This window comes from Vicugna pacos, chromosome 11, assembly GCF_048564905.1.
Source record: "Vicugna pacos chromosome 11, VicPac4, whole genome shotgun sequence".
NCBI lineage: Eukaryota > Metazoa > Chordata > Mammalia > Artiodactyla > Camelidae > Vicugna > Vicugna pacos.
Window position 1 is genome coordinate 53,363,496 of NC_132997.1, and position 25,068 is coordinate 53,388,563.

Below are 25,068 nucleotides of genomic sequence, written 5' to 3' on the forward strand. Positions count from 1 at the left end.
TCTTGAAAAACTAAAACTCTGTGTTCATTAAACAACAGGTCTCCCTTCACTCTTCCCACTAGCTGGCAACCATGCTACAGTGTTTCTGTGAATTTGACTTCACTCTAAGTACCTTATAAGTGGAATTGTACAGTATTGGTCTTTTTTATGATTGGCTTATTTATAAACTTAGCATAATGTCCTTAAGGTTCATCCATGTTACAGTAGGTGTACTTTTATCCCACATTTTGTTTATCTGTGAATTGCTGGTGGACATTTGCATTGTTTCTACCTTTTAACTATTGTGAGTAATGCTGTTATAAACATGGGTGTTTGGTAGATATCTCTTCAGGACCCTGCTTTCAATTCTTTTGGGCATATATGAGACTTTAAAATTGTATAACATTTTCTTATTTTTTGAAATTTAAGCCATATGAATATATTAACTATTCAAAATATTAAAAATTTAAAATTTACTTTTTATATTTATATTGCTTTAGCCAAATGTATAATTTATCTATTTTTCTTTTCTGTTATTCTTTCAATAGATCTCATTATTTTTTCATTGATATTTACTAGTTAAATTCAAACTGTTACTTAAGCAGTTTTAAGTATTAAGATGCTATTTTCTCATTTACTTCTTTAATATACTGCAACCAAAATGTACTTTTAAAAATATTTTCTTTACCATCCTAAACTATTCCTTAGAATTGTTTTCTTATTTATTTTTATCTGTTTGATTTTCTTTGGGATTTTTCTGAATTGTGGAACTTGAGTTGAAACTTCATTCAGTGATGCACATACTATGAAGGTTGACATTTGAAAAGCTCTATAACTTTTTATTATGAATAACCTTAAAGTTTTTGTTTTTTGGGTTTTTTTTTTTTTTGGTAGCTGAAAGACTGTCTTGAGTTAATACTTAATATTTAGCAAAATTCAGGATATGGCACTTTTTTTTTTCTTGTTTTTGGTTTGATTTTGTGTTATGGCTTCATTTTCTTCCAGTTACCCTTAGGTTTGGAACCTGCATTTATTTTAGTAGTATTGTTCTTTTTCTTGTGTCTTTAGGAGCATGTTGGTGTTTCATCATCATATCAGTTTCTTCCACAAGGCACTGTTAATAACTTAACAAAGATATTTTGTAGTTGAAGTCAGCATAGATATTGTAAGGAATTGTGTATTTCTGTTTATTAAGTTTAGTCACTTAGGGATACATTTTGTCACTCTTGAAACTCTATACCTTGAGATTATTTTCATTAAAGGGGAGAAAGGAAATGGAGTTTTAAAATTAGCAATTTTGCTACAATTTAGTTTCATTAAAAAATTGTTGATTCACAGTAGCCAAAAGGTGTAAACAACTCAAGTGTCCATCAACAGATGAATGGATAGAAAAATGTGGTGTACATACATATATTTGAATATTACTAAGCCATGAAAAGGAATGAAATTTTGATACGTGCTTCAACGTGGAAAATCTTTGAAAACATTATGCTAGGTGAAAGAAACCTGACACAAAAGGACAATTATTGTATGATTCCTCTTATATGAGATACCTAGAACAAATTTATAGAGACAGAAAAACACTGGTTACCAGGGATTGGAGGGAGTAGAGAATGAGAAGTTGTTTAATGGGTACAAAGTTTTTGTTTGGGATGATAAAATGTTCTGGAGACAAATAACAGTGGTAGTTTGCACAACATTGTGAATTTACTTAATGTCATGAATTGTCACTTTGAAGTGGTTAAAACAGTAAATTCTATGTTATGTATGTTTTACTACAATTTTATATATATAATATATATAATGGTTGATAATTATTTTGTTCTACACTAAAGCTGTGTAGGATAGGAAATAGTTAAATGTGAATTTAATTTACTCGGCTCCTCTCAAAGTTAAGCCCATAGCCTCCACCATAAATCACATTGTTAGTATAAACTTCTGGTGTGTCCTCAAGGCCACAGGTAAACAAAGACAGTCTTAACAGGATATTCCAAAGACTTTGAGATTATCTTCTTGAAGCTGGGCAAAGTTCAAACCTTTCTTTAGAATGTGTAAAGTTTGAACAACTGGAATGCTGTAACAAAATATCATAAACTGAGTGGCTTGAACAACACAAATTTATTGACACTCAGTTCTGGAGGCTAGAAGTCCAAGATCAAGGTGTTGGCAGGGTTGTTTCCTTCTGAGGGTTATAAGAAAGAATCTGTTCCATATGTATCCTAGCTTTTGGTGGTTTGCTGGCAATCTTTGATATTACTTGGCTAGTAGGTCTCCTTCATCCTTACATAGTATACTCTTTGAGCATATCTCTGTCCAAATTTTACCCTTTTGTAAAGACACCAGTCATTTTGTATTAATAGGCCACCCTACTCAAGTGTAACTTCAGCTTAAGTAATTAACATCTGCAGTGACCCTGCTTCTGAGAAAGATCACTTTCTGACGTATTAGGGATAAGGACTTCAACATATGAATTTTGGGGGAACACAGTTCATCTCATGACAATGTCCTAGACCTGATGAGTTAATCTTTTTCTACACCAGAGGCATCATAGACATTAGCTCCATAAGTACAGCCAATTTTGTTTCTTAAAATGACTTGCCATATCTAATTCAATAAACATCATTCTCAGATACATTCCAGGAAGGTCTGATTGCATAATTGATTTGTTCAATCAATTATGAAAGAGGTGCAGACTAGTAAGTCCTTCTGAGGTCTCTAAGAGAATCACAGTAGACTCTGAGATGTGGGTTTAATTAGAAGCTTACCTCTTAGGCCAGAGTTATATTAGATAAGCTCATAAGCCTCTTTTGCAGAAAGATTGGGCCCCTCATTCTGTTTCCTCTTGCTGTGCCCTGGGTGGTAGTCCGTTAAGAACTCTTTGTCCATTGGTTATAGTCCTTTAGGCCCCCTTGAGCATAAGTTCCCTCTGGTCAGGTGACCTAGAGGTGTTCTGGTGGCTGCTGCAAAAATCTGGACCCCAGATGAAAGTATAGCTCCTTTTGGGAGATAATGGCAAACTGAAGTGAGAAATGTTTTTTACCATTTCATTTTAGCTTACCAAAGCAGAGTTTACGAAATTGAGATGAATTAGATAACTCTGGTAGAAGGAGAAATATCCAGAAAACAGAACATTAAAACAAAGTTAAACATTATGGATCTTCAATTTTCAGTTTCATAAAGCTGCTTATCAGCTTAAAAAAAAATGAGAAATTCTACTGCAGTCCGCTGGTGTCTTCTGAAGTTATTTAAGCCCATGTCTCCTCAGAAGCCTGTACCCTAGTATCTCTTCTTTGAAGTATATGTGGTTTCAAGTACCTTGTACAGTCATTTTCACAGGGCTCTGAGACTGTTTTCCTTTATTGAAAATACAAAATGTGGCCTATAGCTTATAGGAGAACCTTCAGATAAGCATCAGAGTAAAACAGAAACTATCAGTAGATGACAGAGGCTTAAAATAACTGTGGCTAATTTATTACTGATAATTGTCAGGTGGAAAAATATATAATAATAAATACAGCTGACAAGGAAATTTGATTGTTTCTGTGACATGCAGAACACATGTTACAGACATACCTTGGAGATACTGCAAGTTTGATTCCAGACCACCACAGTAAAGCTCATCAGATGAATTTTTTCGTTTCCTGGTACATATAAATGTAAGGGTTATGTTTATACTATACTGTAGTCCATTAAGTGTGCAGTAGCACTATTTCTTTTTTTTTTAAGCAATGTATCTATCTTTCTAAAAAATATTGCTAAAAAGTGCTAACCACCATCTGACAACACACGGTTGCCATAAACCTTCAAAACTACAGTATCTGCGAAGCACAATAAGCGAGGTATGCCTCTATTCCAAAAGCCTTTTAGACAAGAATGTTTCTAAAGATGATGATTAAGCCTATTCTCAAAGAAATCAATGATTCTTACATCTGATTTATAAATATGAGTGAATATACCTTTTTATAGGTGAAAAAATCTTGAGATATAACATGATAATCCGGAGATTAGTGTACCAGGAATGACACCATAATATCAAGTAAAGAGTTTCATTAAGTTAGAGATCAGGTTTAGACATCTGTATTTTTATAAAACCCCATTTGAAAACCACTGGCCTAGAAGATAGTAGATGTGAATTAAAGCAGTAAGACTGTACCAGAAAACATGTAAAATAACAACTCAGTAATAAATTAGGATTGACATCACTGTACCACCAGAACTTTGATAAATATAGGTGAGCTTGACAGCTGTTTTGTAAGAGTTTTGAATAGTGTTTACCTTCGTACTTAAACATGTAGAAAGCAAGAACATTGATGAATATCCAGGAACTTTACATAAATAATTTTTGCAATGTTTTATTAATTACATTTTACCATATAAATTTAACCTAGAGAAAGTTGAATATCTTATGATTTGACAACTCTTCCCATGCAGCTTTTATAATAGTAACACATCAAACAAACCTGATTATTTCCAGCATCTGTTCTTATATGTTGAAAGAATAAATCTTTGTGATTCTCCACATCCTCTTTGGGAAATCTCAAAGATATTTCACTAACACGTAAAAGATAGCTTGAGAGTTTTATTTTTCTATGTTTAGGATCTAATGTGGGAAAGTATGTTAGATTGCCACGGCTGCCATAACAAAATACCACAAACTGGTTGGCTTAAACAACAGAAATTTATTTTCTCACAGTTCTGGAAGCTGAAAGCCCGAGATCACAGTGTCAGCAGATTTGGTTTCTTCTGAACCATCTTTCCTTGGCTTGCAGTTAGCTACCTTCTTGCTATGTCCTTACATGGCCTTTTCTCTTGATGTGTGCATTGCTGGTGTCTCTTCCTATTCTTAAAGGGGCCCTAGGCATATTGGATTAGGGCCACACCCTACAGCCTAATTTTACTTTAATCACCTTTCTAAAGGCTATGTCTCCAAATACAGTCATATTCTGAGGTACTGGGGCTTACAAAGTTGTGAGAGGAGGTTGGAATACTTTATTAAAAGATATAGTCATTGATACTTGAGAAATACTACTTAGTTACCTATTTTACCTAAGTGACAGTAAAACATTTCAAAATAAATGTAAATGGTAATGTGATTGAAAAGAACTTTAGTTAGTTCATAAGTGAGGAGTCTTTGTTCTTTTTTCTCCCTTAAATTATGAAAGACAAGGAGGGGGAGGGTATAGCTCAAGCTGTAGAGCACATGCTTAGCATGCAGGAGGTCCTGTGTTCAATCCCCAGTACCTCCTCTAAAAATAAGTAAATAAACCTAATTACCTCCCCTCACCAAAAAAAAAAAAAAAAAATTAAAAAATAAAGACAGACAATAAAAATGAACATAAAGCATAGAAAATTATTCTAGTAAGATGGAATTTTTACTCTGGCAGATTTCACAAAAAGTAACAAATAACATTTTACATTACAGGTGAAAGCACAGGGAGCACACTCTTTAAAAATGAGTGAACTTTGCTAAGATTTTAACACATTTTATAGCTTCTTTCAGAGTCAAGTATAAACCAAGGAAGATAAAATTTACTTACGATGTTGTGTCTTATTTATGCTCTTTCATATTGTGGAACAAGCTGACAGTTGCTCAAGGACAGTGGTGGTGTTTCAGAGGGTTCATGAGGTCAAAGTGACTTTCATATTAATGCTGAGATGTTATGTATGTTAACATGGAGTGCATTTGTTATTGCTCATCTTCAAATAAATCAATGAATGTTTTTTAAATTTTTTGCTTTTAAATTCTAAAATGGTATGTATTAGTGCTTTTAAGCCCTTTGTTGTCCTGAATAAGTTCTAAGTGTGTAAAGGGATGTAGAGACCATCAAAAACTACTCCTTTTCCTTGAGAACCAAGAGAACATACATAGTTGTATCTCTGTCAGTCTTACTCTTAAATACAAGTATGATTTACAGAATTGTAAATTGCTCAAAGACACATTTAGGTAGAGATATTCCTAAAGGGTGCTCTCATCAAGACTCAGTAAATGGGACAGGTTGAGGGAGGTGGCCTATTTCAAAGTCTTCACAATTTTTCCTGACAATGTATTTTGTAGAGAGTAAGAGAAAGTGAACTAGCCCTCCTATATATGACAACTTATATTATAAAACTTTAACAGTTAAATCAGATTATTGGTATATGCATTAGGGTCATTATAACTTAATAGAGATCCAGGGTAAAAATCCCTGTATTGGCCGTGTATATAGGTTTTGTTTCAAATTTAAACTCCATTTGATTGACAGTGGCTCTTGGAGTTATATGTTGAGAACTTTGAGAAAACTTTTGGGATAGAAAAGGGTGCCAGAGTTGTTTAGTGTTGTGTTATAAGGTGGAAGAGGGATAGTGCCTTTTTATAACTTTAAAACAAGGCATCACTAATATGTGCATAAGAGGAAAGAATTACTCAACAAATGAAAATTGGAAGGAGAAGGTCAGTTTAGATCCTAACCTAACAGTATCACTAAAAGAAGTTATAGATGGATTAAAGAGTTAAATGTAAAAAAAAATTCTTACAAGAGTGTAATTCTATGATTTGAGGATGAGAGAAACCTTTCTCAGCATTATAGCAATGAAAGTCATAAAGAATGAGATAAATACATTTGATTTAATGGAAAAAGAAACCTGAGTCAGAATTAAATAATTATTTAGGAAGAATATTGAATATAACCTGATGTTAGTAGTAGGCTGAATATCCTAAGTGCTCATACATATTGGTGAGAAAAACAGTAAAACACCTAATAAGTAAATAAGACAAACATTTAGACATGTAATAGATAAAGGAAATTAATGGAAATTCTCAATGAGGAAATCCATGTTACTTAAAAAACATGTAAAAATTATTATCAAAGAAATGCAGATTCAAAAAGCAAAGTGATAGTAAGTAAGTAGAAAAGATCAAGCATTAATCTTTCCTATTACAGGGTAATGAACTATGTAGTAGATAGGGGTAAGCTAATGGTCCAACTACCAGATGAGGAAGTAATGTTAGCATATCATGTTTCAACCCACAGTGAATTAATGGGTCTAAGTATTGGGCATCAGTGGTTACTAACAACACAAAAAAGGAACTCAACTACATATTTAATGCTTCCTAATGGAAGAACAACCCCTTTCACCACCATGTAATAGTTTTGTCAAAATAATTTGACTAATCTAACTAAAGCCTCTTTAGATCCAGCTACCAATTTACAGGAAATACAGACGATCAAGAAAATGTTAGGAGAAACCTTGAGGATACAATCAGCAAAATCCAGTCTACAGAAAGCTATGTAGGACAAATGACTAGGTTTCACAGATTTTTTAGAGTAGTAATTAAAAGGAAATTAAGGAAAACAATTTTTGGTACCTTACTTACAGCCCACAGAAATTCATTCATGTACTGTAGATTAGTCATTCATCTACCTGATGCTTATTTAAATTTTAAGAGGGCAAAATCACATTTTAGGAACAAATTAATAACATCCTGCTAAATCTTAAGGAAGTACACGATTTCAAGTAGACTTGTGAGAATGATGTAGAGAAAAGATTTTAAGGTGAATGATTGGTTTAATATTTTAGATTTACCCTTTTACTGTTTGACCTTGGAGCATTCTTGTTGTGGAAAATTTGGTTATATTAATGTTCTGGTCTCTGAAGCTCTTAGTATTTCCTAAGCTAGTTAATTTTTTTATATTATTAAATATTTACTGAGTTCTTTTGCAAATAAAATATTGTGCTTGGTAGTAGGGAATGATTGAGGAAATTAAGATGTGGTCCCTTCCTTAAGAATTTATACTTTTGTAGCAGTAATGGTGACAAATAATACAAGGTGAAGAATTAGTCACCTAAAGAGTAGAGGGTGACAGAAATGGGTTATATTTGGAAATAACTAGCCTTAAGTTACAGTGTGGAGCTTTGGTGTTTTGTTATGTGGTACCTCTGAATACTAGCCCAACAGTATTTTTGAGGCACAGAGGCAAAGAAAACGGAAGAGGCTTTGAATAGCTTTTTGGAAAGGTATCTTTGAGTATTTTCTACTAAATTTGCTTACTAATTTTTGTATTTTTGGACCTGATTTGGGTGTTATTGATAAATATTGATAAAGGTGTGTGTGTCATCTTTTGCACAGCTATATTGAAAAAGAAGGTAATTTTGCATTATGAATTTTGTATTATTCAAAAGATTTAACATATGCTTGTCATTCTTTTAAAAAAATGAATATTCTGAATTTTTATTTTCTTTTGAGCTGTCTTTTACACTTTCATTCAGTTTCTACATCATCTTCAGTTTATGATATATTGAGATGATAAAGATACGGACTAGAAAATTGATTTTTTTGTGTGTGCAGGCCAAAAGAAAGACTTGTAAAAACTTAACCAGATGTGCTTGTAGAATCATTTAATTTTCGTCACTCTGTCAGACTCATCTCCATAGCAATCAGAACATCCCAAGTCATTTTATGTCATTGAGCCCATGACTGGGAGGTCTAATAAAGTTAGAGGAGTAAAAGAAAATCCAGGAGCATACTTGATGCTCTGATAAATGCATATAAATCTTGAATTTTTTTTCATTTTATTTTTATTACAGATTCTGAAGAATATTTCTGTGTAAAAAGAATTTTCTCAGGTGGAGATCAAAGCTTTTCACATTACTCTAATCTCCAGGTAATAGTAATCATATAAATAATTACTAAGCTCAAATAAGAATTGAAGAATTTTTTAAAACCATATTAATGTTCTTTATATGTTACAAAGTAATTGCCTTGATTTTTTCTCGTGGACAGAATTTTTCTGATCCATTTGATTAGTTTTTGTTTCAGGTGTCTAGTAGAGATTAACTTCTGTTGGAAAAATACTGAATACATAGTGGAAGTGTACCTTGCTATAAGTTAGGTATATCTCTTTCCTCTGACTAATCTACTTATGTAACATTTAGAACTCTAGGCCACCAGATGACTTTAGATGTCCTGATCCTTCAAAGCAAATCTGGACTGTGAATGAAGCCCTAATTCAAAAATGGCTGAGCTACCCCTCTGGAAGATTTCCTGTAGAGATAGCCAAGTAAGAAAAGTATTTTGTCTGTACTAAGACAAACGTAATCTCTCAAGTCCTCAATGGTAGAGGAACTGTACTTGGAGTTTTTATTTAAATAAGTATTTGATTAAATATCACTTACTGAATGGTTTATATACAAAAGTTTAAATGTCTAGAATTTCTATAATAATGAATATTTTAAGAGATCTCTCAATTAAATGTATATAAATTATAGTTCTTTCTGATAAAGTACTGAATATAGCCACTTTAGGATTGGGTTTGCAGTATGTTCCTTCTAGCTTCATAGTGGTCAGGTCACTGTCTTTTAACTTTTATATTCCCTAGAAGATTCGAGTATTGCTTCTTGAATATTTTGCTTATGGATAGACTTGTTTAGTACTTAAAAGATTTTTTGTCATTATTGAAGGTATAGGTATTTGGGATGAGGGGCTATATCTGATCAGCCATTTTTTAAATTCCAGATTGTTTTCCTAAACTAAAATTTTTCTTAAAAGCTCAAAGAGTAATCTTCAGAAAAATTAACATCCCAGGTTAGATTTACCACAATGTGGAATTAAGAAAATTAAATGTGCATGTTTATATAAAAAAATTTTTTTTTAGAAACATCAGATTTATTTGATGAATCAAATGATAGTAACATTTGAGAGTGTCTAGAGTAAACAATAATATTTTATCAAAAATTATTCAATCTTAGTCATTTATAGAATTCTGACTTATTCTCAATGTTGGTTAGTGGAATGCTCTGTAGTATTAAATATTAGTTTAAATATTGATTTTAATTTTTGTTAGAAAGGTGAACAATTAGATTTCTCATTTTGTGATTTGGGGATTTTTAAATTTCTTTTAGCGAGATAGATGGAACGTTTTCTTCGTCTGGCTGTCTGAATGGAAGTTTTTTAGCTGTTAGGTAAGTGACAATTTTTTTTGAATGCTGAATTTTCCAAATTTATTATATTAAATAAAAATGTCATATCAAATAAGAAGTGAAATAATTTTAAAGTTATATTTTATTATTTTCTCTTTCTCATTTTTTTTTTTTTAAATAGCAACGATGATCACTATAGAACTGGCACCAAATTTTCAGGGGTTGATATGAATGCTGCTAGGCTTTTGTTCCACAAACTTATACAACCTGATCATCCTCATATATCTCAGCAGGTTTGTTTTTCAACTATTTTATATTTACATTATGTAGGCTGTTGAGTTTTTTATTCCATGTTACTTTTTATGTTTGTAACCTAATTACAGTTTCATACATTCATTATGTTGTGCTTTGTATAATATTTAATATACTAATGTAAGAATTAAAATCAGATTATTTTAAAGCATTTGTAATTTAGCTGTCATATATCTAGAAGTCTTCCCAGATGTTCAGAGCAGACCCTTAATTACTTACCATTACCATATTGATTAAGTCTTTATATAACTATAGATGTAGAGAGTTTAAATTGAGGCTTGTACATAAGATTTTAAAAATTCTCTTAGCAATGCTCAGCCATTAATTTTCTTTGTCCTTCAAACTACATTCATTGATTCATTGTAAGGTGGCTTCCTTTTTTATTTTTTCCATTTCATGTTTGCTGTAGTATAAGATTTTCTTTCTTGTTTTTGGAATATACATTCATTTTAAATGAAGTAAGTTTTTGTTTTTTGTCAAACTATAGGTGGCAGCTAGTTTGGAAAAGAATCTTATTCCTAAACTGACTAGTTCCTTACCTGATGTTGAAGCATTGAGATTTTACCTTACTCTACCAGAATGTCCCCTGATGAGTGATTCCAACAATTTCACCACAATAGCAATTCCCTTTGGTACAGCCCTTGTTAACCTAGAAAAGGCACCACTGAAAGTACTTGGTAAGAACTTTAATATTTTTTTCCTTTGTAACTTTTTCTCTTTAAATGAAAATGCTCATAAATTCTTAGTTTTTCGCTCTTTGAAATTCTGCTACCCTGCTCATTTGACATTGTCTTAGGGAAAGATAAACCTGTTTTTCATTTTGTTGTTATTTTCTAGTCATCTGATGCTAGTGATTAGAGTTGTTGGAAGCAAAGTAGGTTAGGTATTAAATTTTTACTTGAATACAACAGTAAAGACAGTATGAGGAAAGATAAAAACTTTTTCGTATTCCCCTTCCTGATCTCCTCCAGAGTGATCTTACTATAAAGAAGTAAAGGAGGAGAAACAATGAAAACTGAACAGATATGGGTATTAAATCCTCCTTAAACTCTGTTAACCCTTTGCCTTGTATTTCCCTCACTTGCTAGTTTTCTGATGTTTGATTTGATTTCTCTGCAAGTAGGTGAAGATTCCACTGTTCATCTGATCTTATAGTTCAGTCTCTATCTGCTCTGGTTTCTTGGCCTAAACTTTACTCACTTTAATTTTTCTAACTTTATAGATTTCACCTCTATCTCCTAGCTGTTGTAGTTTGCTTGCTACACTTAACCCAGTGCTCTTTTTCCTAGAAGTATTTGTTAGGTATGTAAAACGGAGATACATAGAAGTAATAAAATCAGTATAAGAAGTTTTAGGCTAAGGGTAAGCAGAGGAAGAAGCAAGAGTAGAATCCTGGAAGCTGAGGGAATTAGCTGGTGGTTAGAAGAGTCAAGTAGGGACTCAAAAGAGTGTTGCTTCCCTGTTGTTAGAAGATTTTTTTATTCCTTGCTGTCTGCTTTATAGGATTGCCATTTGTAGTTAATAACTACAAATAGTGAATGTGGGGAAGGAGGGTATACTTTACATTGTTCAGTTTCTATATTTGATTTTCAGGAGTACCTTGCATTTTAAAGTTAGTGCTTCAACATATTTCAACTTTGTGTAAGTTTAAAGATAGAACTTGGAAAGATCTCTAAATATTAGAGCAAAACAACTTTAAAGGTTTTGTTTAAAAATTAAAATTCTAATTTCCAAAGCACTTTTTAATAGCTGGTTTTAATACTAGGTGTGGTGGTAAGTTTTTAATGTAATTGAGGAAACCAATAATATAAATTCAGTAGACTTTATGCTTACTTTATTTTTGCTTTTGAGAGTTTTTAGAACCATATTCTTTAGCTTGAAGGTGGGGTGGTATCTATAAACTCTAGAAATGTTATGCAAAATGTTGTATTATATATATCTTTCTGAGATTTTCAAAGACCAAAAGCCACTGGTTTAGAAGAAAAGTCAGCTTGATTTTGAAAATTGTGATTTAAAAAAAAAAATTTTGTTTGTATGTTCACCCTTTAATAACAGAAAACTGGTGGTCAGCACTTGAACCTCCACTATTCCTCAAGATTGTAGAGCTTTTTAAGGAGGTTGTGGTACATCTTTTGAAGCTCTACAAGATCGGCATTCCCCCTTCTGAAGGAAGAATTTTCAACAGTTTTCTTCATACTGCACTAAAGGTTTTAGAAATACTACATAGGGTATGTCCAATAGTTCCTTTATTTTCCTTTTTCTCTGTTGCCACTAACAGATTGATGATGTTTGTTTTAACATGAATATATTACTGATTTAGAGTGGCATAAAAGATACAAGAATTTAGAAAAGTTATTTAAATTTTCCTTTAAAAGAAATAATATATCTCTATACTTTGGAGCTTTGGTCTTATTTGACTTTGATAGCTTGCCTATAGTTGGGCAGAACAATAGCATACTAATGAATTAGAATTCTGCATTTTTTTTTCTAAAGAACATGATTTATTAGTTTAAATAATATGTTTTTTGTTATTTATAAGTGGTTATCGTATGAAAGAGACTGCATCCTAGTTGTGATTATGAACATTTAAACTCATGTTCTTTTTGCTATTGGGTGCTAATGGCTTCAATCAAAGTAGAACATTTCATTTGAAACAGATGACTAACTGGAAATTGGAACCATATATAATTCATTAATTTGCCTATTGTTCTTTCCTGCCCTTCTTCCTGCCCTTCTTCCCAGTAGAAAAATAGTACCCTTTACACTAGTAGCATTTCAAAATTATATGAAGAAGTAGAATCTCAGCTGTTTCATTAAAAATGGATTTGAGTCATCCCTGACAGCTGGTAGGTATATCTCTGTTATGCCATTTGGTATTTTTGAGATGCTGTTTTGGGAGACATGACCTAAGGGAGAAGAAGCATGTTTCTAGTCTCTAGAATGACTGAAAAACCCATATGAATCTTTAATCTTTAATTTCCTCTCCTTATCAGCTTCTTTAGCATTTTCACACACTTCTTGCCTGGTACTAAGGTAAATGATAAGGGATCAATGAGATGGTCCTTCTGTTTGTTCTCTGCAAGAAAGAGCCCTTATTTATTTTTTTCCTTTTAATGAAGTTTCTGGATACTTTCTCAACTACTTAACTTCTTGAACTTTTTTCTTTTCTTTTTAGTATGTCCAGGATTTCTAGAAAAACAAGTCATTTCTCTTATTATAACTGAAGATAGTATAGTCATTTCTTTTTTATGGAAACACATCATTCTTATGTTTGCCTTTCCCAATCTAAGGCTTTCTTGCAGCATTTTAGGGTTAACTGGATTCTGCTGTAAAGTGCTATTAGGAAGATCTTCTGTCTTCATTGGATGAGTCTCTTCTTTTTGTATGTCTTTTGTCTAGGATTTAAGAACTTGATGAGATTTTTTTTCCCTTTCGATTCTCTTTTCCTACTACTTCAGTCAACCTTCCTTTGTCAGAAAGACCCTATTCTCAAATATTCACACCCTCTACCTCTTCTTTATCTGCTTATCTTTATTACCACCTGAAATTTTTTTTTCCCTTAGCTGTGTCTTTCTCCACAAGTGAAGGGGAGGAAATTGAACCTTTTGTCTTTTATAATTACGCACAGAACTTGAGCAAGTAATTTATGTGTCTAGCTCAGAAGCCTCAGGAGAACCCTGTACTGAGAAGAACCCTGTAGGGTTCCATCTTCAGAGACCTTTTTGATGGAGCCATTGCTAGAACTGGAATCCTAATTTTTTTACTAGGTAAAAAAGGGAAGGGAAAATAATCTAACAATGGCCAAGATTGGAACTTCCATTTACATTAATTCATGTGAGCACGTGACATGTATTTCTCATTTAACTTTTTAAAATTCTTTATAGTTAATATTTTGCCCCTTAATCTGAATATCAAATGTCATAAACCAGTAAGTAGCAGAGTTGAAATACAAACCAAATCTACTTTACCTGCTGTTTCTAATGTACTTCTACAGCAGATACAGTAATATAACATGTTTAAAAGGGAATTTCCTTTTAGTTTATGCCCCTAGATCTAGAGGTTTATAACTTCCATAATTGCAAATAGCAGTGTATTGTTAAAAAGACCATGATTCTAAATTCATCAGTACTGCTTCCTATCAGTGTGGTTTTGAACAAGTCTTTCTCTTTATCACATACGCAAATGGGGAATTATCTGTAAAATAAGGATTGAAATACTGGCCCAATGGTTTCCCAGGATTGTATTGTTTAGGTTATATAATATATATAATTATTATACATTCATAAAGTGGTGATTTTTATCACCACCACCATTTGGATGGGAAACTACTACTTTAAACTTGATTTATTTGGTTATAAGGAAATAGCTTTTTTTTTTTTTTTCTTGGAAACCGCTCTTATTTGAAGTTGTTATGTATTCAAAAGGAGGATGATAATGGTGTCAGTTTCTTAAGCATCCCTTACTAGGAGTCCTAGTAATCACTTACTTTCTTCTATCCCTTACATTGGAGAAAACTATTTGGTGTTATAATCTGTCATATATAGATATCCTTGGTTATTAACTTTCAGGGATGTTTCATTTTTGTGTTCAGTGAAACCTAAGTTACTCATCAAAGACTTTTTTGTTTTTTGAGACACCTTATATCTGACAGCTGTATACATTCCTTCTCTCTGCTCCATGGTTAAGAATTAGAGGTTTCTTCAGTTTCCTTCTTGATCTAATCCTGGAGCAGGATTAGGAACTAGAGAACTAGATTCTGCTTCTTGATCATTTCAGGATATATGAATGACTTGTTCCTCCCTTATGTCATGTCCTTTGGAAAGCTTTTGAATTATAAATCATTCCCAGTGCTCCAAATGGCATCGCAAGAAAGATAACTTTGGTACCTGCTGTCAGGAATGGATTTATTACCAGATAAGTGAGTTTGCTGGCAAGAAATTGGGCTACTTAGTAGTTTAGATTTTTCACACAGCACATTATAGAGATACTGATAGGCCGAAAGAAAAGACTTACTTGGTCCTGTCTAGCCTAATTTCTATGTATCATGCTAATCTTGTAAGTCAGTGATTTTCAAACTCTCTTGTTTTGCAAGGGACATATATAAGACACATACATAGTTACTGATAAAACAAATATATGCTTACTATATACCACCTCTGAACTCAGGTTTATAAACCACAATACTAAACTATAATTAAAATGTAAAAAGTGTTATGATAAAAAATATGTAGATTTTATTTTGTAGATTTTAGGCAGTAATACTGAATATATAGGTTGTTTTGAACTTCTACGAAGTGATTTCTTTTTTATTCATTTTACAAATACTGAGTGCCTACTGTGTGCTTATCATGGTATTAAATATTAGTGATGCAATGATAAGAAAAAGATGTGATTTCTGCCCTTGTTAAGATTTAAAATGTAGAGCAGTTGCATATATACAAGTAAATACTCATTTATGATATAGCATGGTAAGTACTAGATTAAGGAAAATGAAGACTGCTGTGAAAACAGCAAGAGGGCGCGTAACTCAGAATTAAGAATTAAGGAAGACTTTCTGGAGAAAATAATGTCTTGTCAATCTTACCTACAAGTGTATTTTTATATATATTTTGAAACAATTTTATATGTAAATCTGTATCCAGGTCTTTTGGGTCAATATTCTGTTCAGTGCCTAATTTCCCTATTAATTGTAAACTAATTGATCTTTAATAATTAAATTGTTGTGACTGAATTAACTATCAGCCATCATTTCCTCTGAAGTCCAACTTTGAAATCTGTCTGTTGCTGAACCAAACCTGGTTTCCAAATTCTTAAGTTTTTGTTCTAACATAGCATTTCTTTTCTAAAACATATATCTGCAGGATATATAAACTGCAAACACTGGTTGCTGTTGGTGAAGGAAATTGCAGTTTACCTTTTAAAATATAAAATATTTAAGTTAAAAATATATATCAAAATTCAATGGGACATGAATCATTTTCTACAATAGTCACTAAATTTTTTTAGCATTCAGTGTAATATAAATGTTAGTGTAGGGGTGGGGGTATAGCTCAGTGATAGAGCACATGCTTAGCATGCAAGAGATCTGGATTCAATCCCCAGCGCCTCCATTAAGGGAAAAAAGTGAAATAAGCATAAACATTTTTTAAAAGTTAATGTATATATTTATAAACATGAATACTGGAGAGGGAAAAACCAGTGAGTTTTTGTGTGTAATTATTGGGTGTATTTTCTTTTTTAGTAGAAAGAGTTTGACTCTAGGACAAGAGTCTGCAAACTTTCTGTAAATATTTTATACTTTGTGAGCCATGTGGTTTCTGCTACAACTACCCAACTCTTTAATGCTGCAGCCAGTATTTAAATAGATGGGCATGTCTGCTTTCTAATAAAACTTTATTTATAAAAACTGTGTGTAGGCAGGATTTGGCTCACAGACTGTAGTTTGCTGACCCATGCTCTAGCATGAAGGTTGTGATCTTGACAGATAAACTAAGTATCTTTATTTTATTTGAAAGCCAGGAGTAGCAGTTTTACTCTGATTGGTTTCTCTGAAACACATACCCTGACCATGGATGTAAATGAATCAAATAGCAAAAAGAGGAGCTCAAATTATTTTTGTCACTGAATAGAGGGATTAGAAATGTCGTCTTTGAAAGCAGTATTATTCATATAATTAATTGTTACTATAACTATAGTGTATATATGATTAATTATATAATTATAATTATTAATATAATATTTTATTGTTGTTACAGCTGAGTTATTTGTACCCTCAACAGTAGGCCACAGGATCAAGCATTGGTTGTACTTGATGACAAATTATTTTAAATATATTTATAAAAGGAAAAAAATAGATATGTGTGGTTTTTTTATATAAACACATTTTTAATATATAAATATTCCAAATATATATTGCACAGATTTATAAATACCTATATTTATATGTTCATATATATGTGAACATACATTAAGTAATAAAATTAGATAGTCATATAGTGAGTTAAGAATATATGTATGTTAAAGATCCTGTGTTAGATTTCTGGCTCTGTTAGCTGTGACCCTGGTTGAGTTTCTTGAACTCTAAGTCCTAGTATATTCACCTATATGATAATAATGGTAACTATTTCATAGGGTTGTTTGGAAGATTGAGATAATGTATATATAATGTTAACCAAAATTTCCTAAACAAAGACCTGATTGAAATAAAGAGGCATTTATTTGGGTTTGCTGAGTACAGCCTGGTAGACACAGATTCAAGGAGCGTTTGAGTTGTGTTCTACAAGACTACAAAATGAAGGAAGCTTTTATAGGCCAAAACTGTAAAGCCACAATTTATTACGTAAGTTGTTTGTCAAGAGTTATAATTGGAGCTGGCAAGAAGTAAGAGTGTTTGTTAAACAAGGATTGGTTGGGATCCTAAATGGTTGCGTAGTTACAGGGTGAGGACCCTGAGACCGTAAAGTTGTAGCTGGTGGATTTTGTTCTAGATATGACTGGTGGTGGCCTTGCATTTGATACAGTTGAGAGAAAATTCAAGTTCTCAGTGGTGCAGGGATGTCTCTGAGACCAGATCCTCAGTGGCCGCCCAACTCCATTTTTGTATGCTTAAACTATGATTACTCTTAAAATTTCAGTTTGTCATTTATGTTAATAAGTGGTCCATAGTGATAACTGTCATTTTATTTTTGAGACATGAAATCTGAGTAGATTTTAAGGTAAAATCTTCATTTTGGTGAAAATTTAAAGTGCCCTTAGAAGCACAAATTATATACTTATCTCTTACTCATTTTATTTGTCCATCCAGTCATCTCACGTTTATTAAGCACCTGTTTGGACACAAACATTATCTGGTAGATTTATACCTCTACTAGATGGTTCCTTTTGTTCCTTTTCAGTTGTTTCTTAGTTGGTTTAGTATGTGATATTTTCTTTAATATTATAAATATTTTTATTACATGCCATAGGAAACTTAGCTGGTTTTACTTTGTAAATTAGATAAACTTTGTTTCTTTCAGTGGTTTGATTTTTCTTCTCCTAAATGTGACAGCTCTCTAAGTATCTGTATTTTGGCCCTTTTTGTTTTACTCTTTACCCTTCCCTCACCTCCTACCACAGCTTTAATTGTCTCTCTTAAGGAAAATGGTTCTCAATTAGTGTTTGAGGCAAATCTTTCTCTTGAGCTACTTAACAGTGTTGCCATTATTTTAAACTAATGAAATGTTTAATACCAAACTTCTCATCCTTCCCTGCTCTTATTCTTGTCCCACAAGAGAGTCTTCTTTTCCTGACTTGTGTGTGTTGCCAGCCCTTTTTCTGACTCAGGCTTGAAATTTTGAAGTTGTCTTTGAGTCTTCCTCTTGTTTTCTGTATCCAATTAGCTATCACAGCCTTGGCATTATTATTATCTTGAAACCCTGAATCTTTACCTGATTCATTTCCCTACTGCTAGCCTCTGTTCTCATTCTTGGCTATACCTCACACTGCCAGTAGAATGATAAATAACATATTACTTTGATTCTATCATTTGTTGACTCTGAAACTGTAAGTTATTTCCCCATATGTCAGCTTTTGCCACAGTGATGCTCTGCAACAAAACACACTAAAACTTGTTGGTATATAATAATAAGCATTTATTCTCATTCCTACTGGAGTGGGTCCTGCTTCAGTCTGAAAGTTGGCAGAGGCTGGCTAACCTAGACAGGGTTTAGTTGGACTTTAGCTTCAAGCTTCATGTTGGTTCCAGGTCTGCTGCGTGTACCTCTCATTCTCCTTGGCCAGCAGTTTACCTGGGGAAGGTGTATACAAATTTTTGTCTCCTTTAACTCATGCTATTCTCTCTGCCTAGAATGGTCTTCATGCCTTATTTTTGAAATCTTTTCTACTCACTTTTTAATTTTTATTTTGAATATCTTCATATATACAAAAGCATTCAAAAACAAACAAAATAGATACCTATATGCCCTCTCTCCATTCTAGATTCACTGGTTGTTAACATGCTGTCACACTTGGTTTACATAAGGGTGTATAAACTGTTTTTGAATCATTTAAAAGTAAAATTCTGATACTGCCCTTTAATACCTCAGCATTCATCTTGGCATTCTCCTGTATTACAGCAATACTGTTATTTTTTCCTAAGGAGATTTACTGTAATTCTGTAATATCTATTTATTCAAGTACATTCAAATTTCCTCTTATACCAAAAGTAATTTTTATATCACTGCTTTTTTAAAAACTGAGTCCAGTTAAAATTCTTTTTTTTTAAATGTTTTTAAATATTTGCTGAGTCTTGTTAGTCTCTTCTGATTTATGAATGTTGTATATCTTGTCATTTATTTAGGTGTCTTTATTTTCTCTCAGCAGTATTTTATAAATTTCAGAGGGCTTTTACATCTTTTATTAAATTCCTAAATATTTTGTTTTTGATGCTATTGTGAATGATAGTTAAAAATTTTTTATTTTCTAATTGTTTATTGCTAGTATAGAGAAATTCAGTTGAGTTTTAATCTTGTACTCTGTGACCTTGATAAATTATTAGTTCCAGTAGTTCTCTCATAGGTTCATTTGGATTTTTATGTTCACAATCATGTTATTTTCTTGCCTTATTAGCTAAGACTTCCTGTGGACATTCTTGTTTAGTTCCTAATCTTAGAAGGAAAAGCATTCAGTATTTTACCCATAAGTGTGATGTTAGCTATAGAGGTTTTTGTTTTGTTTTGTTTTATTTTGTTTCTTTTTGGGGGGAGGGTTTTATCTCTTTGAAGAAGTTCCCTTCTATTCCTGGTTTGCTGAGAATGTTTATTATGAAGGGTGTTGAATTTTGTTAGGTGCTTTTTTTCTGTATCTATTGAGATGAACCAATGACGTTTTTCTGAAATGTAGTGAATTTCATTGATATTTTAATGTTACGCCAACCTTGTATTCCTACGATAAACTCCATATGGACATTTTGTATTATACTTTATATATATTGTTGGATTTAATTTGCTTATATTTTGTTGAGGGTTTTATGTCTGTGTTCATGAGGGACATTGATCTGATAAGTTTTGTTTCTCCTCAACTTTTAGTATCTGGGTTAGTTTAGCTTCATAAAATGAATTAAGAAATGATCCCTTTCTCTATTTTCTGAGTTTAAGATTGGTATTATTTATTTCTTCTGTAAATGTTTGATAGAATTCACCAGTGAAGCATCTTGTCCTGGAGTTTTCTTTTGGGAAATTTTAAAATTTAATACTAAATTTGAAAAATAAACAGAGTGTAATTTCTGTTTTCTGTTTTTTCTTGAGTCAGTTTTGGTAAGATACCTAAGTGATAATGTGTCATCTCTTTCATTCCTGATAGTGGTAGTTTGTGTCTTCTCTCTTTTTGTCGTGTTCAATCTGGCTAGAGCCATGTCAGTTTTATTGATCTTCTCATAAAACACATTTGCTTTCACTGATTTTTCTCTAGTGTTTTTCTGTTTTCTCTTTCATCAATTTCTGCTCTTATCTTTATTTCCTTCTCTGTACTTGATTTATCCTTAATTTGATCATCATTTTCTAGGTTCTTAAAGCAGAGGCTTATTAAATTATTGATTTTAGACTTTTTTTTAACATGACCATTTAATGCTATAAGTTTTCTCCTATGCCCTTCTTTACCAGCATTCCACAAATTTTGATGTATTATGTTTTTATCTTCATTAAGTTAAAAATATTTTCCTTGAAGCCCCTGTTTTCTCTCTCCAACATCTGGGTCATCTCTGAGTCTGGCTTTGATTATTGCTGTGTCTCTAGAAGTTTTTAATGTGGTTTTTGTTTGTTTTATTTTACTTACTTGCTTTTTGATATATCTCATAATTTTTGATTGCCTGTAAAATAGTAGTAGCTTACATAATTAAATTTAAATACTGTAAATGAGTGCGCCTCTTATGTGGCTGTTAATGTACGCATTTAAGCAAATCTAATCTGGAGTTAAACTGAGATTGAGTTTTTAGTTTGCTGTAGTACCTTCATTGCACTAGAGACCTTAGATTCCCCTAATGTTGCATGATACTTAGGATAGAGGTGAAATGTCAAAGGTTTTTTTGTCAGTGTTTGTGCTCTGCTCTACATGCCTGCTCCACAGAGAGGTTTCTCTCCTCACTCTTGCCCCTCCTCAGTAATAAACTGGTGTTGCTTCTTACTTAGTGCTTTCAAGATTGGTAGAGGAGAAGGGGGTAGAAAAGGTTTTTTGTTGTTGTGGTATAGTTTCGGTCTTGAGTAGATATATGTGTGCTTGGGCCTCAGGGGTAGGATTTTCTCAGAGTTTCTTCTCCCACCACCCACAGTAGGGTGCTTCTTCTAGTCCTATTGACAGAGGATTCTGGGCTCAGGACTGTTCTTATCACTCTGCTTCCCAAGGATTGAGGGTTTTTCCCCCTCCTCCAGCAACAAGGCATGGAATTTGCTTCCCTTTCTTCAGTTGCTTAAAGCTTTTGCTCTATGCAAGAGAAGGATCTGGGCAGGGTGGTGGGCCTTGTTCATTTTTCTCAGTGGCAGCCGATTCCTTGCCCCACTGAGAGAGGCTCTTGATCTCCTGCCCTGTTTCTAGTCATCGTCATGGGTACTCAGTAGAGATCTGTGGCAAGAGTCTGAGTGAGTGCAGAACTATCTGGGACTTCCAGGGGTTTTATACTGTCAAGTTATCCCATACTCAGCCTTAAGCAATTTCTTAAAAATTGCTGATTTCTTCTTCGCTGCTTGTACAATAGTGGTATCTTCCTCTTGCTGTGCCATGGTGACACATTTCTGGCATCCTGTTTTTCTTTGGATGTATCTGTCCATCCTTGGAATTCAGGCTACTTGGTTACCTTGTGACTTTAGCTCTCTGATGAATACAAGGAAAGTTTTGGGTAATTTAGAAATGTTTTGTTTAATTGTGAGTTTTCTAGGATTTTCCAAATATCTTTGCATCCCTGAGTATTGGTTTAATTCCATTGTGGTCAAAGAACATACTATGTATACTATGAATTCTTTTAGATGTATTTATTAAGGCTTGCTTTATGGTCCAGGATATGATCTATGTTAGTAAACATTCCGTGTACAATTACTAGGTGGAATGTTCTCTTATTTTCCAGTTTAATTGACATATAATTCACATACAGCTCTGTATAAGTTAAAGTGTACAGCATAATGATTTACTTACAATATGAAATGATTACCACAGTAAGTTTAATGAACATCCATTATCTCATAGATACAACATTAAAGAAATAGAACAGCCCAATCCAGAAATGGGCAGAAGACCTAAACAAGCAATTCTCCAGTGAAGACATACAAATGGCCAATAAGCACATGAAAAAATGCTCAATATTGCTAATTATCAGAGAAATACAGATCAAAACTACAATAAGGTATCACCTCACAGTGGTGAGGCTATCATTCAAGAGTCCACAAACAATAAATGCTAGAGAGCGTATGGAGAAAAGGGAACCCTCCTACACTGTTGGTGGGAATGTAGTTTGGTGTAGCCGTTATGGAAAACAGTATGAAGATTCCTTAAAAGACTGAAAATAGACTTACCATTTGATCCAGCGGTCCCACTCCTGGGTATATATCCAGAGGAAACTCTAATTCGAAAAGATACACATACCCCATTGTTCATAGCAGCACTATTTACAATAGCCAAGACATGGAAACAACGTAAATGTCCATCAACAGATGACTGGATAAAGAAGTTGTCATATATTTATACTTATTTATAGTAGTGGAATACTACTCAGCCATAAAAGGAATAAAATAATGCTATTTGCAGCAACATGGATAGACCTGGAGAATGTCATTCTAAGTGAAGTAAGCCAGAAAGAGGACAAAAAACACCATACGATATCACTTATATGTGGAATCTAAAAAAAAAAGACAAACTTATTTACAAAACAGAAACAGACTCACATCGAAAAAACTTATGATTACCAAGGGGGAAAGGGAGTAGGAAGGGATAAATTGAGAGTATGAGATTTGCAGATGCTAACTAATGTATATAAAATAGACAGACAACAAATTCATACAGTATAACACAGAGAACTATATTCAGTATCTTGTAACTTAGGGTGAAAAAGAATATGGAACTGAATATATGTGTGTTCATGTATGACTGAAGCATTATGGAATACACCAGAAGTTGACACAACATTGTAAACTGACTATACTTCAATAAAAATACATATAGATACACACAAAAAAAGAGAAATAGAAAAAAATATTTTTGCCTTGTGATGGGAACTCTTAGGGTTTACTCTGTTAACAAGTTTTATATATTAATGTACAGCATTGTTAATTATATTTATCATGTTGTATATTATATCCCTAGTACTTTAGAACTGCAAGTACTTTAGAACTGCAAGTCTTTAGACTGCCTTCATCCAGTCTCTTCTCCCCTCCACCCCACTGCCTCTGGTAACCACAAATCTGATCTCATTTTCTATTAATTTGTTTTGAAATACAGTAGGCCTATGTTAGTTTCTGGTACACAACATAATGATTCAATATTTCTGTACGCTTCAAAATGATCACCATGATAAGTCTAATTGTCATCTGTCACCATACAAAGATACTGCGTAACTATTGACTGTATTCCCCATGTTGTACCTTTTCATACCTGTGATTCATTTATTTTGTAACTGAAAGTTTATACCTCTTAATTTCCTTCACCTATTTTTCTTATCCCCCATCTCCCTCCCCTCTGGCAACAATGAGCAAGTTGGTTAAAATTGTTTAGTCTTCTATACTTACTGATTTTGTCTTTTTTTTTTTTTTTAAATTAGTTACCCAGAAAGGGGTGTTAAACTTCCAACTATGGTGGTTCTGCCGAGTTTCCTTTCATGTATTTTGAAGTGCTGTTATTTTGGATTGTTGTGACTTTTTAACAGATTACTTCTTTTATGATTATGAAATGTGCCTTTTTTCCTCTGGAAATCCTTGTATTGCAATCTACTTTAAGAGTAGCCTCCTGGTTGGTGCTTTCTGCTGGGGTGTGTTTGTTCCCCCAAGTCTCGCCTTGTGCATTCACATTTTAAGAGTTAGCCAAAGATGTGGGAGGAATTTACATGGGGATTTTGGGGCTTTGTCCTCAGGATTCCTTTCTGGAATTTTTCTTCCTCATTGTCTGCCATGTTGGCCACTTTAATCTCAAATCTCTGCCTCCTCTGTCTGGTAAAACTGCTTCTTTCTGCTTGAGCTCCATCCCCTGCTCCTTATGCTGATTTGGAAGTACTCCCGTGTTAAAAAAAAATGTGACTTTCAGATGTACTTTCCTTCTTTCAAAGATTGTGTTCATTCCTGTTTCTTTGCTTTTGGTTGATCTCCAGTGTTTTTAAATAGTTGGTTTTTTATATTGTTCATAGGATTAGTCTGATACAAGGTACTCTGCCATATCCAGCACTAGAACACCTCTAAATTCTTTTAATTTAGATTGACCCCCACCTTTCTATCTCATTACCTTGACTTTTTGGAGAGTCCTGGCCAGTCTTCTTTTAAAATTCCTATAGTCGGGATATTTGATTGTTTCCTTGTGATGGTGTTTAACTTGTTTCTCTATCCTTATATTTCCTATAAATTGGAATTTAAATCAAGGGACTTGATTAGATTCAGGTTAGACATTTTCTTGCTTCATAGATGATGTCTGTACTGTTTGTTGCATTATATCAGCAGGAATATAATACTTGATCCAGTATGGGTGGTGATTAATTTGATCACTCAGTTAAGGTGGTGCTCTCCTTTTTAAAGATTTATTTTTCACCTTATAATTAGTAATTTCTGGGGTGGTAATTTGCACTCTTCATTTGTCACATCCTACTCAAATGTCATCCTCTTAGTTTATTATAATCAGGTGCCAGTATAGAGTGATACTTAACAGTCATTAGATGTT

General features: G+C 33.0%; 1 protein-coding gene across 6 annotated transcripts in view; it reads left to right on the forward strand.

Annotated features, from left to right (window-relative positions):
- The window catches only part of HERC4 (HECT and RLD domain containing E3 ubiquitin protein ligase 4), a 142,951-nt gene that overhangs the window by 58,847 nt on the left and 59,036 nt on the right, over nt 1-25,068 (forward strand). For all 6 annotated transcript variants that reach the window (XR_012077394.1, XR_012077395.1, XM_006212920.4 and 3 more), the window contains exons 9-14: nt 8,545-8,621; nt 8,893-9,017; nt 9,859-9,918; nt 10,058-10,169; nt 10,676-10,865; nt 12,244-12,416. Coding sequence is in view for 4 of the 6 variants with exons in the window: in XM_006212920.4 (XP_006212982.1) it covers nt 8,545-8,621; nt 8,893-9,017; nt 9,859-9,918; nt 10,058-10,169; nt 10,676-10,865; nt 12,244-12,416 (737 nt within the window). In the remaining 2 variants the exon portion in view is untranslated. The remainder of the gene's footprint in view (nt 1-8,544; nt 8,622-8,892; nt 9,018-9,858; nt 9,919-10,057; nt 10,170-10,675; nt 10,866-12,243; nt 12,417-25,068) is intronic.